Source organism: Podarcis liolepis (genome assembly GCF_965112155.1).
Source record: "Podarcis liolepis genome assembly, chromosome: 7".
In the NCBI taxonomy this organism is placed as follows: Eukaryota; Metazoa; Chordata; class Lepidosauria; order Squamata; family Lacertidae; genus Podarcis; species Podarcis liolepis.
In genome coordinates this window covers 37294031-37316061 of record NC_139561.1, presented here as the reverse complement: position 1 = coordinate 37316061, position 22031 = coordinate 37294031, and the positions used below count along the sequence as shown (strand labels likewise).

General features: G+C 41.9%; 1 protein-coding gene across 1 annotated transcript in view; it reads right to left on the bottom strand.

Annotated features, from left to right (window-relative positions):
* Nucleotides 1-5028: 5028 nt before the first annotated feature.
* The window catches only part of TOX3 (TOX high mobility group box family member 3), a 99939-nt gene continuing 82936 nt past the window's right edge, over nt 5029-22031 (bottom strand). The window contains exons 4-7 of the mRNA XM_083513673.1: nt 12877-13146; nt 10251-10478; nt 8913-8993; nt 5029-6988 (exon numbers count right to left, since the gene is read on the bottom strand). Coding sequence (XP_083369799.1) covers nt 6227-6988; nt 8913-8993; nt 10251-10478; nt 12877-13146 — 1341 coding nt within the window. The 3' untranslated portion in view covers nt 5029-6226. The remainder of the gene's footprint in view (nt 6989-8912; nt 8994-10250; nt 10479-12876; nt 13147-22031) is intronic.

Here is a 22031-nt window from a genome sequence, read left to right as displayed (position 1 = left end):
GAACAGGAGGCTGGACTAGGTGGGCTTTGACCTCATACAATAGGGTTCTTCTTGTGTTTAAATAATAACAGCATCAGAATCATATTAAGGCTGCAACCTCATGCAAAATAAATTGGGATCGGTAGCAGCCGTACTGGTGGCGTAGAGCTCTGGAACCACTTTTCCAACGCCGCCAATGCTGTAGCTTCCCTAGATGGAGCTGGGTTGGGGCAATGTGGTAGCAAGATCAGGACTGCATGGATTCTCCAGTAATCTAGTGCTCCTACCGGTGGTTCCACATAACTTTCCGCCCCACCCCAGCTGTAGTGATGGTGGCATTGAGAGGGCAGCTATGTGGCTTTGCCCCACCACACCAAACACTACATTTTGAGAGGAAGCTATCTTGAACTCAATGGAATATATAGAGAGCCAGGGTGATATTGACCGTAGGGTCAATCCAGGTTCTTATACCCGCACAGCCATGGAACTTGTTTACTGACCTTGGGTTTGTCACCATCTCTCAGCCCAATCTAACTCACAAGGTTGTCAGGTGGATAAACTGCAAATATACTGGTGGATGAGCATGGTCTGGGGGGTGGGGAGTAGTTATCTGACACACCACTGCCAATTGCCATGATATTAGGATTGAAACCTGATTCATCACAGACAATGGAATTAGTTCTTCACATAGCACATAATTTATGGGATGTGCTGTTGCAAGATAGCTAATGGTTTCGGTGCTTTTAAAAGGAAGAAAAGTCTGTTAGGATGCAATCCTATGCACACTCACCTGGGAGTAGAGATGGAAGGATCTGCTCATTTCAGCTCTCTCCATTTCTCATTTTCCCAGTCTTACAATTCAGTTCTCCACATGTTGCAACAATTGCAGATGGTTTCTTTTAAAATCCTTATGAAAGTCCGCCATTTTAGTGCAAAAATGCTCATGAAAGTTCATCATTTTGGTGCCAGTTTCTCTGAACACATTTTTATATGCCGTTTTGACTAACGTACACATTTTTGCAAGCAACCTTTTCTATTATTATGCATTTTTGTATGTTATTTTCACTAATGCCTTCATTTTTGTGCACACTTCTGTAAACATTAGTCCATCTAGCTCATTATTGCCTACATTGACTAGTAGAAAGTAAAAGTTTGAGATGGAGAATCTTTCTCAGACCTACTAGAAGCTGGGGCTTGCACCTGGGTCCTTTTGCATGTGATCTGCCTCTGAACTATGGCCTTTCCCCTTGTTTGTTTGCAAGCACTCCCCAAATCCACAGCCACTCTGCATTTCTCCCACTGACAGCAAAATATTATTCAGTCCCATCAGGTGCAAATCTGGCCTCAAAATTATCCCGTACCCCCAGCTGAGACATTAAGAAAGACTACAAACTCAAAATTGTTACTGAAATTAATTAAATGGTTTATTGAAGCAATTAAAGTGGCAATCATGATGGATATATGTCACTGAGTACCAGCATGCCTGCTGTGGAACCATGGGAGATGGTTACTAGCTCCATGCCTGTTTATGGACATCACTGAGGCTTTTGATTAGACACTACAGTTCTGACTAGATAAATGCAGGGGGAAGGGTTGAGCACCATTTAGGCCCCTTCCAACTCTGCAGTTCTGTGACTCTGGGAATGTTTGAATGCATCCAGTGGAGGTCTTCTTACATGCTTATGCTTTTAGTGAAGAAGAAGAAGAAGAGGAGGAGGAGGAGGAGGAGGAGGAGCAGCCCAAGCTGGTAATCCAAAACTCCAGATAACATAATGGGACTTCTTTCAAAGTAGGCATGCATAGGAGGGTTTTTTGTTCTTGTTTTTAAAGGAATTAATTAACTAACTGAATGTTGCATCCCTGCAAAGCAGTCAAAATTAGGCCAGACCAATTTTCCCATGTATGAAAGTATATGACGCAATCCAGTGGGGATATTGTTAGTGTGAGCTGCTATGAGGCACCATCCCAGCTTATTTGTGCATTTATCTATTCAAAAGCATTTATAAAGCGCTTAATATTTCAAAAATCTCTTCCTGGCTTTAGCCACCATGCCTAAGGCAAATATGCCAATTCATGTGCAGCTTTGGAGGCTAGCACTTTAAATGTCCCCGATTGCCTTAACACAGCCTTTCTCAACCTGTGGGTCCCCAGATGTTGTTGAACTACAACTACCATCACCCCTAGCTAGCAAGGCCAGAGCTCAGGGATGATGGGAGTTGTAGTCCAACAACATCTGGGGACCCACAGGTTGAGAACTGCCGCCTTAACATTTAAGGGTAGCCAAGATCAATACCATCCTGGCTTACCCCCACCTCCTTCATGGGAAACCTCTTTTCTCAGAGGCTTGAAGCCATTTTGCAATGTGAAGTGCAGCTGAATGGAAAGATAGGCAGAAGCCACATATATATAACTACAGGGGTTAGAAGGAGGCGAGAGATTTTACACTGGAGCAAGAAAAAGAGGGCAAAGTTGCTGCCACCCTGGACCTCCACTTATTGCTTCATCTTAGGATGATATGGGGATGAAGGGCACAAGCTTGAGCCCTATGCAAAATCAAGAGACAGGCAGGAAGCATTGGGAATTTGCTACAAATTTCTAGCATCTTTCAGCAGATGCTGTCAAGGGGTCAAGAGTGCTTCAGTAAAATTCCATTTCACTTGCAAGGTTAACCCTAAAGGGCAGATCAGCTGGAGATTCCTTCCTTGGAGAAGCATCTCCAGTGCAAAACCTCCCAGAGAGACCAACATATTTTCTTTAAGCTCTTTTTTTCAGACTGTAATATGCCTTGACAATAATTTCTGATATATAAGACAAGTGTTCCAATATGCTAGTGGCCATGACAAAATATTAAACCCACATCTCCTTACCCACACCTCCAAAACAAATTCTAAACACAGCAGCATCCTGAATAGATAGTTTATCAGGTGCCAAAGAAGCTCTGACACAGGCAGGTATAAGATCATACGAAGAGCCTGCTGAGTCAGGCCAATGGCCCAGCTAGGGCATTATCCTGTGCTCACAGTGGCCAACCAGATGCCTGTGGAAAACCAGTAAGCAGGATTCAAGCACACGAGCATGCTCTCCTTCTGTGGTTTCCAGCAACTGGTATTCAGAAAAATTACCACCTCCAATATTAAGGCTGCAACCATAATAGTTGTTGCTCGCCTTCTCTTCAATGCATTTATCCAGTCCTCTTTGGAAGCCGTCAAGGTTGGTGGCTATTTCTGCCTCCTGTGGGAATGAGCTCCATAGTTTTACTATGCACTGCATGAAGGGCTTTCTTGTATCCGTCCCAAATCTTCCAACATGCAGGTTCATTGGATGTCCACAAATTCTAGTGTTATGAGAGAACAACCTTCACCATGTGAAGTTTCATTGATGATTGAAACTTCTATCTTGTTGCCTCTTACTTGCAAGTTCCAAACCCTGCAACCTTTCAAAGGCAAGTTGCTCCATCCCCAAGATCAGTTTGGTTGCCCTCTTCTCAACCTTTCCCAACTCTACAATACCAGTTTTGAGATGAGGCAAGCAGAATAGACACCCAGCAAAGTCTGTAGTCCCCATCTTGATATTCTCCCCCTCTGGAAAACCTCTGCATTCCCCGTTCATGATTTGTGGTTGCTGCTCACTCAGTCATCCTCCTGCACTCCAAATGCAGTCTATTGCCCTTTTCCTTTCCTAGCTGTAAGGACCCTCCACTGAAGTGACAGGAGTTGGGACTCCCCTTTTGCTGGTGGTGGCAAAAGAGCTTAATACAGACCATTGCTTCCCAGTGTTTTTGGATTACACCTTCCATTGACCCTCACCATTGGTCATGTGCTGGCTGATGCTAATAATATTAGAACCCAATAACACCCACAGGACAACCAACTTGAGAAAGGCTGATGCAGACCATGTTAAATAGACTCTAGCTTTCAATAGCACATCCAACTTTTGGCATATGCAAGTGCTTCTGGCTTCATCCAGATCTTTCCAGATTCTAGGTAAAGCCTGCACTGCTGCAGGAGTGGTTCATTTGAGCTCAGAGAAAAACTGTGGCCTCCATATGATATCAGGTTTGTTTGTATCTTCAACTTGCCTGGTTTAAGCTGAACCTGCCATGGTGGAGGTACACTAACAGAGCAGTTCTAGCTAGGACGCTGACAGAACTTACACCCACTTAGCATAAACTGGCATGTGCCAAACTCCATTCAAGAGCAGGACAGCTGCTGGCTGAGACAACCCAAAGCTGGCTGAGGGAAAACAAGCCTTTGAAGTAAAGTTTGAACGTTCACCATCCTTTTTGCCAGTGTCAAGTTCTGCTGAGTCGACAGGGATTTTGAACAGATGCAAGTCTGCCCCTACTACACCCCCCAGAATGACCCTTTGCAAGATTGCCCTACTCTTGGTTCTGCTGGCTTTGGTAGAACCCTGGCTAAGAGACTTACCCTGGTGAAACTCCACCTGGGCTGCAATGAGGGACTTCATGGCCCAGGCTCACTCAGCTATCCACCTATTCTAAACCCACTCATCCCAGTGGATCTTGGGTTTGGATGACACTGTATTAGTGAAAGCAGCCTTGGATGCCAGTGTAAATGTTAGGGCTGTGATCTAGGACTGGACAAATCCCAACTTGAATCAGGCCAATTGTTCTGGGTTTGATGAGGTGCACCCTGAGCAATCTTGAGAGTAGTGGTGGTTTGGCAACCATGTTTAATTAGGGTTTTAAACCCTAATTAAACATGGGGGTAGTGCCAAGGTGAAGGGGGTGGGTGGGAGATGTAGATAGAAATTCTCACCCAGCCTACTTTTAACCGCTTTGCCACCACAAACATTAGGATTTAAAATACCGATTAAACTTAGGGCTAGATCAGGTCATTCTAGGTTGAATCAGGCAACAAACCAGATTTGAGGTGGCCATGTACAGCCCTGCTTAATGTTATGGTATGAGGAGGAGGTGTAGCACAGGCAAACTGGTATTTTGTTCAAAGGGTTAAGGATTAGCTGATTTCAGTTTTGCAAAACACTGGGGGTATGTGGTTGGATTTTTTTCTTCTTTTTTACTGAAATGTGTTTATTCTATAGCAAGATAAAAGCATTTGTTTTAGATAAGCAAAATACAAACAACTTAATTGCTGCTATTATAACTCATAAAAAAGTATAAAAACAGCATAAAAACACAGTAAGCAATATTGCAGTTAAATCATTCATGTTACCAGTGTTTACATTAAAGCCTCATTTATGAAAACTTTACAACACATGATATGAAAAACTTACAATTTTTTAAAGGAAATATTTACACTGATTATTCAGATGTAGCAATTCTTTTAAATAGTCTACTGGTATTACAGCATATATTTTTTAAAAACTCACATTTTTCCTTCTTACCTATCTTTTTTGTAATAACAGTGCATTTAAGTGCATTTCCTTTTTTAAAAAATACAGTGTATTAAATCTGAAAGTTGTCACCCAAACACAGGATAGAATATTCACATCTTTTTTAAAAAAACAACAACAACTTGGAATGAACAGAACAGGGTAAGAATATATTTTGTAACAAAGCACTGTAAGTGTTTAGAGAAATTATAGCTTTGATGGTAAAGATGAGCTCTGATATTTAAGAACTTTCACTTGCAGGTTTCCCCCCCTCCCCCTTCTGGAGACATATTAAAAAGAGAAAAAGGAGCTTTGGCAAAAGTCTATGATTTTTACATTAATCTTTATATATATATTTATATTTTTATATATATGACAGAGAAAAACACCGTCAACTACTCATGTCATACGAGTGTGATTGCATGGAATCCAATCAACATTTTACAGGTAGTTACAACTGTGCTTTTTAGGACTTCATGAACAAAAAACCCCAAAAAGCCCCAAACTGGTTGGAAGTGCGTTCACTAATCAGTTTTAATCTGGAACTGTGAAAAAGGCCAAAACTTTTTCGTTTCACTGCCCAGGCATATCCAAGACTATGTAGTTCACATGTTATGGGTAAAGCTCAAAATAAATAAAGAAAACAAGAGAGCACAGCATTTTCTTTAAAAAGATCGGAAAGAGAGAGGGGGGAAACAAATATTTATAGTCAGCTAAATGAATATACACAGCTACATTGTAGTTCTTTATTGCCTATCTAATAGACAGCTTAGAGGCTCACTCATCTGTTATGCATCCCTGCATAACTACCATCAGCAATGTACAGTTTCCAGCCGTAAACAGTCCCCCTTTGCTTAACTCACAATGCAAAGCAGCTTTGCAACATGTGTCTTCAGAAAATACTGGCCTGCGATAATAGCTGAGTCTGTGTCTGGGTTTGTATTTGGGACTGGTGTTGTTGGGGGGCTGGCGGGGGGCTCCCGATGCTGGGGATCGGGGAGGTGATCTGTGAGGCCACTGGGGAATGTTGCTGAGGTGAAGGCTGTGACTGGTGCTGCTGCTGCTGCTGTTGCTGCTGCAGGTGCTGCATCTGCTGCTGCTGCATCTGCTGGAGCTGGTGCTGCAACTGATGCTGAATTTGCTGCTGGCTCAGCTGCTGCTGCAGGTGCTGCTGCTGCTGCAGGTGCTGCTGCATGTGGTGCTGGAAATGCTGCTGCTGCATCTGCTGCTGGATCTGCTGATGCATGTGCTGCTGGTGGAGCTGCTGCTGCTGCATCTGCTGCTGCTGCATCTGCTGCAGCTGCTGCAGCTGGTGCTGCTGGCTCTGCAAGGAAGGGCTGACCTGGGAGGGCGCCGACGCCGACGTGCCCACCATGCTGCTTCCCATGGAGCTTATCAGCGAGGTGGAAATGTTTGTGGGCATGTTGGGCGCAATGGTGACCGAGGCAACTATCTGATTCATGGGCAGCCGCATTGCTAGAGGCTTGGGGGCGATTGCCCTGGGGAGCGACTGCTGGAGAGTCTGTGGAGAAGTGGCCACGGCAGCGTGCTGGGAGAGAGGGGCGTTCAGAAGGAGGGACGAGGACAGGTTTGTAGACGCCAGCGTTTGCTGAACAGAACGGATTGTTTGGGCTTCAGCTGACTCAGCAGCAGCCTGCATTTAAGAAAGAGAAGTTCATGACAGTTAATACAGAGGCCGCCTCTTATGTTTTTATATTTATACGTTTATATTTATATTTGTCACATTTGCATTTCTCTCACACCCCAGGAGCTTGTAACAGCATCCTTGGCATCTTCCCCCTTTTTCCCCTTTCTCTTTATTAATAATAATTAAAAAAAACCTTTAACACAACTTTAATAACACAGAACAATCCCCTTCCCATCTCAGGGAGGACACAAGGGGTGCCTAAATTAAAACAAAAGGCAAAACAAGAAACAAAAAAGCATTAATCCATCAGTAAAACCCATCAGGAGGTAACAAGATTCAAGTCCATTGTGTTCATAGCAGCCAGAAAGTTTTCTATACTGTGGGAAGGTATCTTTTTACTTCAGCTTTGCTTTCCTAAACAGTTCCAGTTTGTAAAAAAAAAGGTATTTCATTCCTTTAGCCAGTCACAGATTATTTGTTCATTTTTCCATCAAGGCAACTCACCAAACCACCTTATACTCATAAGGCAACATCCTTTAAGTCATATCAATAGCTGGTCAGGCAACTCCCCATTTTAGGAACATCAGAAGAGCATTAGGCCAAAGGTACATCTAGTGCTGGGTTCTGTTCTTACAATGGCCAACCAGTAGCCAACAGGAAGCAGGACATGAGTGTGATAGCACTGTTTCCCCCTCATGTTTTTCAGAAAATAGCATTTGGAGGCACATGCTGATGCTGGAGGTATTACATAGCCATCATGACTAGTAGGCATATATAGCCTTATCACCCCAAAATTTGTATAATCCACCTTTTAAAGCCCTCCAAGCTGGTGGTCATCATTACATACTAGGGAACTGCATAATTTAATTATGGACTGTGTGAAGAAGAACATTATTTTTTTTTTCTATTCTGAATCTCTGAATCTCTATTCTGAAACCCTTCCAGGTTCCATTTTTATGAGGGAAGGAGGAGAAAAGGCTAGAGCCTTTTCGGGACGTTTGGAGGGGGAGGACTAGATGTTTTTAAGGCATCAAGGAGGAGCCTGTTGCCAAGATTCAATTTCCTGGCAAGTATTAATTGGTAGAGTGGAGGAGCCCTCAAATATCTGAAGATAGCTTAGCTGATCAAGGATATGAAACCCACAAGCGAAGCCCAAGACAACCTACTACACCTCACAGACTCGCTCTGCATTGGGTTCTGATTTCTGCAGATACGAAATCGCTTCTGCAAAAGAATAAATTGCCAACAGTCTCATACTGCTGTTTATTATAAGAGCTTTCACGAGAGCTTTATTCAATAAATAATGCAGCATATACAGTAACTTGATATTACACTGCCTTGTAACATGCTCTATGGTTTTGCAGTGCTTTACTCAAAGACCATTTCTCCTCTTTTTCCAAATGGATAGTGCCCAGTTATATTTATAGTACTGAAATTTTGCTGTTTTCTGGTATGTTGTTATATTTGTTATTATGTTCTTGTTGTTCTGTTATGAAGCTGTGATTTGCAATGATTGATTTTGAGACCTATTCCTGTCTTCTTTGATGTAAGTCACTTTGGACACGATTCCTTTGTGGAAAAGTGGCATACAAATAAAATTATGAATGCATGAATCTGCAAGATGTCCTGGTTGCACAGAGAGCAAAGCAACCTGATTTTTGTAAGTGGAATAATGCAATTGTAGAGTTGGAAGGGCCTAAAGAGTCATCTAATCCAAACCTCTACAACACAGGAATAAAAGATGGATATACCAGGGACTTAGTCTCAGTCCGTCTGCATGCAAAGCAAGAGCCTCTAGATTATTGTCCTTCCCCAAAGATAAGGCTGGTTAAAAAACAAACTCTCTGCTTATTTATTTATAAGGTGAAAAGAATCCACACTGAAGGCATTGCACTACTTGATGCGTAACTGAAGTCAGACTCGAGCTCACCTTGGAAACCAAACTTGCTCTGTAGGCAGCAAGTGCCTTAAGGTATTCTTTCTTGGCAGCTTCTGTTTTCCTTTTATATACCTGTTAAAAGACATTGCAATTAACACCACCTTCAGTGTTTAAATTTCACACCATAAAGTAGCTCTTGCCCGAAGAGGGATGTTATGGTCTTGTAAAACGAAGAAAGTCAAAAGGGACAATGCCAACTCTGCAACAAAAAGGTTCACAAAAGTGTGTGACTCTCATCCCTCCTCTCCTTTAAAACAACGAGCCAAAACTGCTACTGTGTACATTTTCAGCATTAAAATGGGAAGGAGTTGGAGCTGAGATGATTAAAAAAAATCTCCTGAATTCATCCTCCTCCCTCCAAAGGTTACCTCTTCCATTTCTGTTTGCATTCACATCACCCATCGGTTACTTCTTTGACTCCATTTATTATATCACTTCCTGGAAGCAGTTTCATAGCCAATTAGAAATGACTGTGATGATGTCACAGAGCATAAATTAAGCCAACACAGAGTAAGGAAACAGGCCTTGCGCTGAATGGGTTTTGTTTTCTCCCAGTGATGTCATCACAATTACAAAATTTACTTGCTATATAAAAGCAGTAGCCTCTCAAGGGAGAACATTTCACAAGCAAGTTCACCTCATTTTCATTGATGTTCTGAACTTGCTTGTGAAATGTTCTCTCTTGAGTTCCATTCAGCCCTCACTGAGATTTTAAGAACATGGACGTATGAAGTTGCCTTAAACCAGACCATTGGTCCATCTAAGTTCAGTACTGTCTTCACTGACTTGCAGCAGGTCTTCAGGGTTTTAGACAGAAGTCCTAACTGGAGACAGCCAGGATTTAACCTGGGACCATCCACATGCAAGGTTAGTGCTCTGCCTCTGAGCCTTGTCATTAAAGGGGTAAACCCATTACTAAATGCTCTTTCATGCATTAGGGAACAGAGAGTGCCTCTTAAGATGGTCCTTGCATTTTTAGTAAGTATTTACATTCAGAGCAATATTTTGCAGTGCAATGCTCCACCGTCCAATAAATCGGGAACTGTTTAGCCGGTCAAAAGTGTTTTTCATTGATTAATTGATGAATCAAGTCAATTAAAATATTGCAACCTTACTACTACCACTGCAATCAGAGAATGACAAGGGGCTGATATGAAGCCAGATCCTTAGCTGGGATGATAGGAAGCATAACTGTGCTCCAACCCGTGCTGCTGCATTTCTAATTAATGAAGTCAAAAGGATCAGCCCACTAGAGTTTAATTAGGACTTTGGCATCTTTCAGTGTATCGCCCCTTTCTCCCCCAAAACTCCAAAGGGTCCCTTGGTTACCTGCTTCTGCTCTTCTCCTAGGCTATCCCACATAGACGCTACAATTTTTGAAACCTCTCCAAAGGTAGCATTGGGGTTCTGCCCTTTAATTGCTGCTTGTGTATCCCTGAAGAACAGGGCATATGCTGACACCGGCTTCTGTGGCTCATTGGGGTCTTTCTTTTTCTTCTTCTTTGGAGTCTTGGGCTTCTTGCCAGAATCTGGGGCAGCTCTCTTTTCTCCTGCAGCCTTGATAAAGAGCAACGAAACCAAAATCAGTGTCCAGCATGGGATATTAATTATAAAAATCAGCTATGCATGCACAAAGCTATTTATGCTCTACTTGAAAAGAAGTATGCCAAAAGACCACAACATAGGGGAAATAAAAAGAAGACCTTTGTAGCAGGCATTAAAAAACAATTCAAAATCATAAGACATAGAATATATTTCTGATCATGAGGGCGAGAAACTTACATTTCTAGTTTATTTTTTAAGTATCCATCAGAGGTATCACATTCACCATATCAGGTGCTCATGCACAACTGGAAATGCAGAAACAGTCTTGTCTATGGGCAGCATTATACAAAGTATTTGAGGCCATTATCTAAAGCTTGTTTCTGACAAACGTTTCACAGTGCAACACCAGCTCCCACTTAAACCATATACCAAGCTTGTAGCCCTCCAGCCACTCACTTAGAATGCTCTCAGAAAAGAAGCATAGGTCACTGATTTCCATTTTTAACAGAGGTGTTTGTTTGTTTGTTGAAGCCTATCAAATGAGCTTCACATTTGTTCATAGCCCACCTACTGGCCCTGCCAAATGAGCCTATTTCCTCCACTAGCTCCTTCACCCTATGTTGTCCCACAAGCAAGAGTAGCCAGCATTAGAGGTTTGCATAGTTCCATATGGAAGCCAACAGCCTATCAGATGAGTTACAGAAATAAGATACTCAGTATGAAAGGAGGAGGAAACCACTCGTCATTCTTCTTTCAGCCTTTTTGTTAAGGCTGCTTACTATGGCTTTTGTTCCTTTTTCCGGGTCACAGAACAATTAATAGAGTCATTATTCAATCACGACTGAGCTCCAATGAGTCCCTCTGCAGCTGCCCTGCATAGCCTGTAGGCAGAGTTCTGGTGGAAATGGCATTTGATGGATCCATGCGATTAATTTCAGGCCTTCCACATGCTCAACTCCCATGGTCTTCATCAAAAATTCTGCATACATAACCTGCACAACCAATCTCTTTATTTAGCTTTCTATAACCTGCTCTCTATCCCTCAGGCTCAAGGCTAATAACTGCAAAGTAACAAAACAAATAAATGCAAAACTGTGCTATGTTAGACATAGATATTCCAGCCATCAGGCATCTGCTCTTTGTTTATATCCCAAAATAGGCTGTCATTGTTCAGAGATATTTCTCAGTTGGCTGTCTATCCTTTGCAAACCTATTTAATCTGATATGAAAAGGAATTTGAGAGCACACTCAAGGCTTTCCCAGAGAGGTGAAGGTATTTTTTATTGATTTTTTTTTTTGAAGAATGCTTAGGTTTTTGGTTTTGTAAAATGAAAATTAATTTGCAAGCAGGTATGTCAGTCAGAATTGCTGCATCTAGAAAATGAGGAAGTTGCTATAAAGAACCCTATACCAGCAACTTTTTCTTTCATTTCTTTCTCGCTTTTTTCTTCAAGGGGCTCCAGGTGCCATATACATGGTTTTCTCCCCTCCTCATTTAATCCGCACAAGAACCCTGTGAGGCTGGTGAGGCTGAGAGGCAGTGGCTGGCCCAAGCTCACCCACTGAGCTTCATGGCTGAGAAGGGATTTGAACCCTGCTCTCCCAGTTCCTACAGTTAAGTCCCACACTCGAACCATTACACCACATTAACACACACCAAAAGCCACAGAATAGCAGCATAGCATCATTATGGTAAGCAACTAAATAAAGCTACTGGGTGATACAGTGGTGCCTCGCAAGACGAAATTAATTTGTTCCGCAAGTTTTTTTGTCTAGCGAATTTTTCGTCTTGCGAAGCACGGTGTCGGAAAAGTTTTGGAAAAGCTTCAAAAATCACCCAAAACCTCAAAAATGGCTACCACACTGCGTTCTATGAGTTGCTCCTCGAAGTCAAGTCGCAACTGTATTAACGGTGTTAAGAAAAAGGAAACAAACTTGCAAAAAACGCAAGACGTTTTCGTCTTGCAAAGCAAGCCCATAGGGAAATTCGTCTTGCGAAGCAGCTCAAAAACCGCAAAACCCTTTCGTCTAGCGAGTTTTTCGTCTTGCAAGGCATTCGTCTTGTGGGTCACCACTGTACTCAACTAAGTTTTATTCAGAGCAGACTCACTGAAATATTGCATTTAATTACGGGGTATCAGAGTTTTTAGGGGGTTAACTAGGCTGGGATAGCTGGGATAGCAGGCTTGTTGGTTTTTTAATGTCTGATGTAGATTTTTTCAATTTCGTTGTTCTGTATGGGACAATGACAATAAAGATTATCGTATCGTATGAAATGATTCTACTCTGAATAAAACTTAGCTGAATTCCACTCACTCCTTTTTGCCCTTACTGAACTCCTCTTAAAAACAAAAACAAAGTTTGGTGGTGGGAGAGAGAGCATCTTTTTACAACACATGATAGAACTTACCCTGTTTGAGTCCTCCGCGTCTTCCTCATTTATAGAACTGGATGGAGAAGGGGTTGCCGATTTGCTCGCAGGAGGGGATGGGGAAGTGTGTGGCACATTGGTCCCACCCAAGTTCAGCCCCAGTTGAGCACTGAGCTGGGATTGGTTAATAGTGGTCAGCTGGTTAGGTGACATAATCCCCGAACGAGCAGCATCTGTCATATGGACAATGGATCTCATAATCAAAGAGTGGTCCTGGCGATACTGAGGCACATCTGCATGACTATGATCCTAGAAAGAAAGAAAAAGGTGGGGAAATATGATATTAAGCTGCTAGAATTATCAAGTCAATTCCTGTGCCCTACTCCAACTCAACTTATAACTCAGCCTAAGGTTGTGCAATGTAATCACTAGGTGTTATTTTCCGGTTTACTGTTCCACCCACTTCTCTCTCCATCACTTACTGTTTCTCAAATCTCCAATTCTAGATTGCATTCCCCTCAGGGAAGGGATCTGTTCTACTGCACTCTTGTAAAACACCATTCACGCTCATGGTGCTATATAAATTCAAAATAATAATCAGGATTGGCAGCAAGCGTTGGCATACTAAGGCATCTGCCAGGAGCCCACAGCCCAGGAGAGGGCCCACCAGCATGAGCCCCCTGGAGCTGCTCCTGCTCTTCACCACCATCTCCCAAATTTATGTATTTATAAAATTTCTATCCCATCCTTCCTCCCCAACGAGCCCAGGGGAGCAAACTATAAGTGGGGAAATAATGAAAAGCTCTTTAAAACAATTCCAATACAGATGCAGACCAGGGAAGATCAGAACGCAAAAGCCTTGCTGAAGAGGAAGGTATTTAATAGGTGCCATAAAGATGCTGCCTGTCTAATATTCAAGAGGAGGGAATTCCAAAAGGAAGATGCCACAATGATAAAGAGCAGATTCCTACATTATGCAGACAGATTTCCTGATAAGGTGGTATTTTCAGGAGGCCCTCACCTACAGAGCACGGTGATCAGTTAGGTATATAACAGTTGAGGCAATCTTTCAGGTATCACTAATAATAATAATAATAATAATAATAATAATAATAATTTATTATTTGTACCCTGCCCATCTGGCTGGGTTTCCCCAGCCACTCCTGGCGGCTTCCAACAAAGATTAAAAATACATTAAAATGTCACACATTAAAAACTTCCCTAAACAGGGCTGCCTTCAGATGTCTTCTAAATGTCAGGTAGTTGTTTATCTCTTTGACATCTGATGGGAGGGCGTTCCATCAGGTGGGTGCCACTACTGGGAAGACCCTCTGCCTGGTTCCCTGTAGCCTTGCTTCTCACAGTGAGAAACTGCCAGAAGGCCCCCAGCGCTGGACCTCAGTGTCTGGGCAGAATGATGGGGATGAAGATGCTCCTTCAGGTATACTGGGCCGAGGCTGTTTAGGGATTTAAAGGTCAGCACCAACACTTTGAGTTGTGCTCGGAAATGTACTGGGAGCCAGTGTAGGTCTTTCAGGACCAGTGTTATATGGTCTGGTGGCCACTCCCAGTAACCAGTCTAGCTGCCGCATTCTGGATTAGTTGTAGTTTCTGGGTCACCTTCAAATGTAGCCCCACGTAGAGCGCATTGAGTAGTCCAAGCGGGAGATAACTAGAGCATGCACCACTCTGGTGAGACAGTCCTCAGGCAGGTAGGGTCTCAGCCTACAAAGCTGTATATGACTTTGTACATCAAAACTAGCCCCTTGAACTTCCTGTGTCCCAATGTTATAATGCAATAATTCTGATACATGATTACAGTAATCCTTGCTTGCCTTGAGCTCTATTTATATTTCCAGAATGTTTTGCTTCTGGTTTCCCAGTGTTAAATTCACAAACTAAATAAACAAAGAAAGCTTGCAATACAAATGTATCTGAACCAGACAGGAGTTGAAGTTGCCTAATTCCTTCTGGGTAACTTTTCCTGTGAATTCTTACTGCTGCTTATAATAAAGGAACTCTCACCTAGGATTATTATTGTTGTTGTTATTGTTAATTTGTGTATACTGCCCTTCATCCAAAGACCCCAGGATGATTCACAACAGAAAAATATAAAATACATAATGAAACAAAGGCAAGCCAATAACTCCCAGAAACACATTTAAAAAGCCACAGGCTGTTAATCAGCTGAACACCTGGTTAAAGATAAATGTTTTTGCCTGGCACCTAAAGCTGCATAATGAAGGCACCAGGCGAGCCTCCCTGGGAAAGCAAATAGGGAGCCACAAATAGGGAGCCACTGCAGAAAAGGCCCATTCTCATGCTGCCACCCTCCGATGATTATTGTAGGGTTTGGATTAGTTCATATGGGGAGAGGTGGTCCTTGAGGTACTGCAGTCCCCAGCTATTTAGGGTTCAATAGGTCAAAACCAGCACTCTGACTTTGGCTCAGAAACTAATTGGAAGTCGGTGCAGTTGGGCCAGGATTGGTGTTATATGCTCAAACCATCTTGCCCCAGTGCCAAAACTGGACCTAAACCCTGATTGATCTGGATCTAGGAAATCAGTTTCCTCCAAGAGCATCTGGATCTGGCCTGCGACCATCCACTCAAGAACATTTCCCAAAAAGGGGAGACGGGCTGGTCTCAGGTTTTCTGAATCCAGGGAGGGTTTCTTGAGGAGTAGTTTTACCCCTGCCTCCTTCAAGCAGGCAGGGACCACCCCTTCTCACAAGGAGGCATTAATCACCTCCCTGGCCCAGCCAGCTGTCCCCTCCCTGCTGGTTTTTATCAGCCAAGAGGGTCAAGGGTCCAGTCACTCTGGCTGATCCAAGCACCTTGTCCACAACCTTGAGCCTAAAGAACTGAAATTCATCCGACACAACAGGACCAGACAATGCTCTGGACACCCCTTGAGATTCATCTGCTATAATGGCAGATTATATTGGCAGGGGTATCTGGAAGTCATTCAGAATCTTTTTAAGGATATCACTTTCCACAAATTAAATCACCCCACCCAAATCCTGCAATGCCACTGCCAATTCTGCAGACAGTGTCTTACTGCCTTAAGGAAGAGTTTTTTAATGTTAGAAAATAAAAAGACTTGAAGAGAATACTAATTTGCTGGGGGGGGGGGGGAGAGAGATAGGATGTCAAGGCAGACAGAGAGCTATTTCCTGGTGGATTCTCACCTATAAAAAGCTGCTCTTTTCTCTGCCACAAAAAGAGGTTTCCCTTAGTCCTTATTCAAATAAATCATAATATAAAGACATGGTTTAACAAATGCTTTACTCTAAATCTTGTCATTTTGGTTCAGTTTGAGGCTTTTACTGAAGCTAAGTTCTGCTGACTTAAACAGGCCCAGAAACCAATTTCATAGGCAAGTCTATGAATTCTTAACCATTTCATCTAAGATGAAATGCATGGTACTGCTTTTGCCTCCTGTTCATACTTCCCTTCTCTACTTTTTTCTTGCAGTGGGAAGCTTAAGAACGTCCTGAATTCATTACATTAGAGGTGGAGGACTTGTGGCCCTCCAGATGTTGTTAGACTCTAAATCCCATCATCCTTAACCACTGGCTCTGCTGGCTGAGACTAATGAGGCTTGGAATCCAAGAAGAACTGGAGGGTTGTAGGTTCCCCATCACAGATGCAGATGTAGATGCTTGTACATCTGCAGCAATGCATTTGCCCATGGCAACATGCAGACAAAACCCCAGTAGCCTAATACATAATTACAAGAGAGAAAAGTTACAGAGGGCTGCAAAAAGGAGATTTTTACAGAGCTGGAAATATGAGGACACATAATACAGTATAGTAAATCAGTATTTTGATATAATATTTTATATAAAAGCTGAACATAATTAACATAATTAGCATAATGCTAGCCCACTCACACATATACAGATAAGGCTTTAACTTACACATTGTTATTCCAAAAATTAATGAACAAAGACTGTTTTTCAATAAATCTATTCATTTTCTTGAATAAGGTCTAGAAAAATAAATCAATTTAATTACAGTGCCATATCCCTTTTTTCTTTTTAGCCAATTTGCAGTGCACATCCTGACAGCAACAAATAAGTTAAGTGATAGTTTTAGATCACTGTTTCTACCTCTCTTTTCAGATACTCAAAAGTCATTTTATTTAGGTCAAGTGGGGTATTGCATTATGGCACTTCATTAATTTTATCTGAACCTATCATATGTTAAAGTTGTATTTAAGTATTTATTAAATTTGTTACATTTGCTCCTCAAAGCGTTCAGAGTGATTTTACACTTGAGTTTGCCACCCTAAGAAAAAAAAACAAAAAGTCCTCTCAAAAATCCTGTGAGGTAAAATTGGCATGAGGCCACACTGAGGGAGGAACTAGAAGTTTCCGTAAAGGTGCCTTCTCATCCTCTTGCAAACCAAGAGAAGAAAATGTATAGGATTACAGGACACAGCTTTATACCAAAGCCAGACCAGCTTGGGTCCCTTCAAATTCAGGAGCTGAATCTTCAAACATTCAGCAGATGTGCTACCACTGAGCTACAGCTCTTCACCATGCACAATTCCATACACCTCTAACATGTCTCCTCACCTCACGAACTTCATATCACCCAACTTTTTCTAATCAAAAACTGGAATATGTTACCATGCAATGTGATCTGCACTGTGCTCTCGCTCCCCCAATAGTGGGGGGGTTTGCGGGGCCTGTTTTTGGGCACTACATGAGATCACGGTCCCCCTAAAAGCATTTTGCGGGGGGGGGGGGAGAGAGATCACAGCAGCCAAAATAGCTGCCACAATCTCATGAGAAAAAAAATGGAATGTCCCATTTTTTCCAGGGCACTTGGCAAGTAAGTCACTATCCTTTGCTAAACTAAAAAGCCCAAGTCTTTCCTCAAACTCCCCTATTTTTTACCTATTCATGGGCTTGGGCTTGGATCTCATGCCTTAGGCAAGTACACTGCACCAGTCTTTAGGTGGCAACATAGCAAGTTGTGATTTTACAGCAGATCTAGCCCTGCACATTTGGATACAAGCAACCTGATGTACCGTATTTTTTGCTCTATAAGACTCGCTTTTTCCCTCCTAAAAAGTAAAGGGAAGTGTGTGTGCGTCTTATGGAGCAAATGCAGGCTGCGCAGCTATCCCAGAAGCCAGAACAGCAAGAGGGATTGCTGCTTTCACTGCACAGCGATCCCTCTTGCTGTTCTGGCTTCTGAGATTCAGAATATTTTTTTTTTCTTGTTTTCCTCCTCCAAAAACTAGGTGCGTCTTGTGGTCTGGTGCGTCTTATAGAGCGAAAAATACGGTAGATATCTAACACGATGCCAAGAAAAGTAATATAAAATATTTACAAATCATGTATTTGTCTTGTTTAATGTGCCGAGATTTAGGCTCCTGAAAAAGCCTGAAGCCACTGGAAGATGGGTTGTTAACTGCCTAAAACTTGCAGTTCTGGAAGTATGGGGGCTTCTGGGACCCTGTTGCCATAAGTAATTGGAGAATTATGATTCAGGGCTATCATGAAACAATTCTCCATGTTGACACTGAAAAGGCTCCTGAAGCCATTGACCAATTTTGAAACTGGAGAGGTGGAAAAGGACAGGGTGGCAGACTGCCCAGGATCCTGAATATATGAAACTGTCTTATAATGAATCATGATGATTAATTCATCTGTACAGTACTGTGTGTAGCAATGTCTTTCCCCAGTAGCAGATCTCCAGGAGCAGATATTTTTTTCCCCAGGTGTACCACCTGATATCCTTTTAAGTAGAGATGTATGCATGCAGAGTGTGTCTCTGCCACACAACCACAGATACTGACACTGCACCCAGATTTTTTTTAAAAAAAACATCAGTTCACTTTGTGCCAGAATCTAGTGCACAGTTTGATGCTAGCTAAAATGTATCTACAATTTTGCTTTAGAAACCCACTTTAAACTTTGTCTCCTTACAATCCTGCAAGCATTGATATACATGGAACCCTAAGAACATAAGGAAATCCTCAATGGTCCATCTAGTCTGGTATTCTGTTTTTACAGTGCCCAATCATATGCCCTAATGGGAAGTCTAAAGGCAGGACAATCCCCTATGTTTAGACTAAAAAACCATGGCTGCAGAAATTATTTGGGACCAGAATAAAATGCAGTTTCTTTGAATCCTGACTTTTTGAACCTGTGTGGGTTGTCTTTAAACAAACTGTTTAGGGGGCCTGGATTAGCAGATTTCTGTGGTGGTTTTTTTTTACTCTAAATAGCTGGCAAAATCAAATCAATCAATTTAAAAGTATTGCTTAACATGATAGGTAAATCACAGTATAGAATAATAAAACAAGAGAGACCTATATAATACAACAAACGTGCCAAGAAATGAAACATTAAGAATTAAGCATAAATCAATAAAAAGCACCTTAATTAAAACTTGGTAATTGATCTTTCAAATGGAGTAAATCACCAAGTTCGGCTCAGCCCATTATTTACCTAGATTTAAATTCCTTTCATACCATTTTCTAATTTTATTTTGGCCACGAAACATGCAGAAGTAAAACAGATACAAGAACCCCAGTTTCCCGAGTAGTATATTTTATATTTGCCTTCTAAAATTTGGTTTGTGCCTTGACTGCTTCCATTAAAAAAAAATGGCTACTCCGTATTGTCACATACTTTTTAAAAAGCAAGAATTCTATGTTCTGGCAAAATCTAATTATACAACACTGCTCTGTTCAGTTGGACTATCACCAAAAGCAACAACAATCCCCAAATAAAAGGAAAAACCATTGCCATAAAGACACACGTGAATCGAAAGCCGAGAAAGAAATGCCTCTCCAGGCACAATGTATGCATCTCAGTGTTATGAGAACGTTTCAACTCTCATGCGGTTCTGCAGAAGGAAACCAGCAATTGCTTTCCCTTGACCCTTTCAAGTGCACCTCTGAGTGGGGCAAACCAATATTTGGCCCTGAATAAAATTGCCTACAAGGTTCTCACCTCTCCAAATGTCAGAATGATATTTTGGGAATGGGCTCACTGTGTGCGCAAATCTATGGGTCAATGCTTCCCCCCCCCCTATTTTTTCATGTTCTACAATACTGAAGATTCGAATTACTGCATAATACACAGGTGACAGAAATGAGAGTAACCTCAAGGAACAGGAACTGTTGGAATGGCTTCCTGATTTCCCAATGCTTATTCCACAGCTTTCATTTTTTGCTACCCTTTTACCCAGTTAAACTTCCACTTGCTGTTCTGCAAAAAGAGCAGCATCCTGCTGCCAGTGACAACTAACTTAGAAGCACAGGAAGGTTCGCCTGCTGCCATTTTTGTGGTCTTTTTGGTGCCAGGTGAAGACTTTGTTACTCACTCGCCTTTTAACATAGGGCATCTAATCTTTAAATCTGTTTTTAATGGGGGCGAGGGGTGTACAGAAAGTTCTGTTTTGCCACCTTTATATAGGTCTCCCATTTTTAAACAGGTTTGTGCTTCAGTTTTTATTTCAGTTGGGTTTATTTACTCATTGCAAACTGCTCAGAGAACTTTTACATTATGGGGCAGCGCAGAAGTGCCATAAATCAAACCAAATAAATAACAGGCTGCTTTTTCCTTTTTTTTTAAGAACCAGAGCAATTTAGCAAGGACAGTATGCACACTGTCCAGCAAATCCCCGCAGCAAGGCCAACTGAAAGCATCTTGGCAGATACGCTTCTTTTGGCTCCACTGGTGCAGTCAAGGGAGGTAAGTAGGAGACTCATTATCCTATCAGTGTGATGGCATCCGGAGTTAACTCTGGTAGGACACCACCCTTGTCTTCAGTCTAGAGATATGCCAAATATCCATTTTGCTCTGATGGTTACCAAAGACTGATGGTTACCAAATACATGGTATGCAAAAGAGAGAGGAAATATGTAGGTGTTCCTACTATAGATATATGGTTTTATGATGTATTGTTGAATTCATCTGTCAAAAAATGTGTCAGAGATGTACAGTAGTACCTCCGGTTATGTAACCCCCTGGTTACATAAACTTTGGGATGCAGAAGTATTTTACCGGGTTTTGCCATGCGCGCATGCGCATAAGTGGTCTACCACTGCACGCGCATGCGCAGAAGCGGTCCTCAGGTTGTGGAAACCTCAGGATCCAACTGAACTTCTGGAATGGATCCCATCCGCAACCAGAGGTACCACTGTATATTCCTTTTGTGGCATGTTATATGTCCAATAAAAGTTTTCCTGGACAACCAGCTTGATAGGGATAAGTTCCACAAAAGTATGTGGCTCACTGTTCTCAGAAGAACTGTGCACATGACATTTTCTGAAGCTTTTCCTCAGACCATTCTAATCCAGTGACTAAAAACCACATCTCATTTTTGTTTGTTGGCTGTGGGTAAGGGTGGGAAAGAAAAGTGTCACGGTTGACAGTGGCACCAGGTGAGAACTGAGTATTTTGTTATGAGAACAAAAATAATCACCAATAGATTTTATATGTGCAATGTTTAAAAAGCTCTTGTTGTAAAACAATGATACTGACTTTTTTTAAAAAAAATGCATTATTTATGTTATTACATTTTTATTATGACTTTCCCTGAAGTACCTCAGGGCGATGTGCACAGCTCTCACACATTTCCTTCTCATAACCATTCTCCATAATCTATTGAACCCCCATTTCCTTCTCATAACCATTCTCCATAATCTATTGAACTTCATAGCTAAGTGAGGCTTTTAATCAGAATCTCTCTGTTCACCTGTAATTCCCAGCAACTGGTATTCAGAGATGTACTACCTCCAACAAAGGAAGTTGAACTCAGCCTTCATGGCCAGTAGATGTTGATAGCCTTCTCCTCCATGGATTTGTCTAATCCTCTTTTAAAGGCATCTAGGTTGGAGGCCATCACCACTGGCTCCTTTGGAAGTGATTTCCATAGTTTTAAGTATGTGCCATGTGAGAAAGTACTCTTATTTTATCTGCCCTTAAACCTTCCATCATACAGCTTCATTGTATGTTCATGAGAAAGAGAGAACTTATCTCTACTCACTTTCTCCATGGCATGCATTAGTTTTTAAACATCTATCATGTCACTTCTTTCTCTAAACAACAAAACTAAACTGATTGGTGTCTGATGATAAAATGCCACACTGAGCTGTTAAGTGCCTCCTCAGGTGAGAAACCGCCATCCTTATAAATGAACAAATGATTGAATTCAGTAATTAGT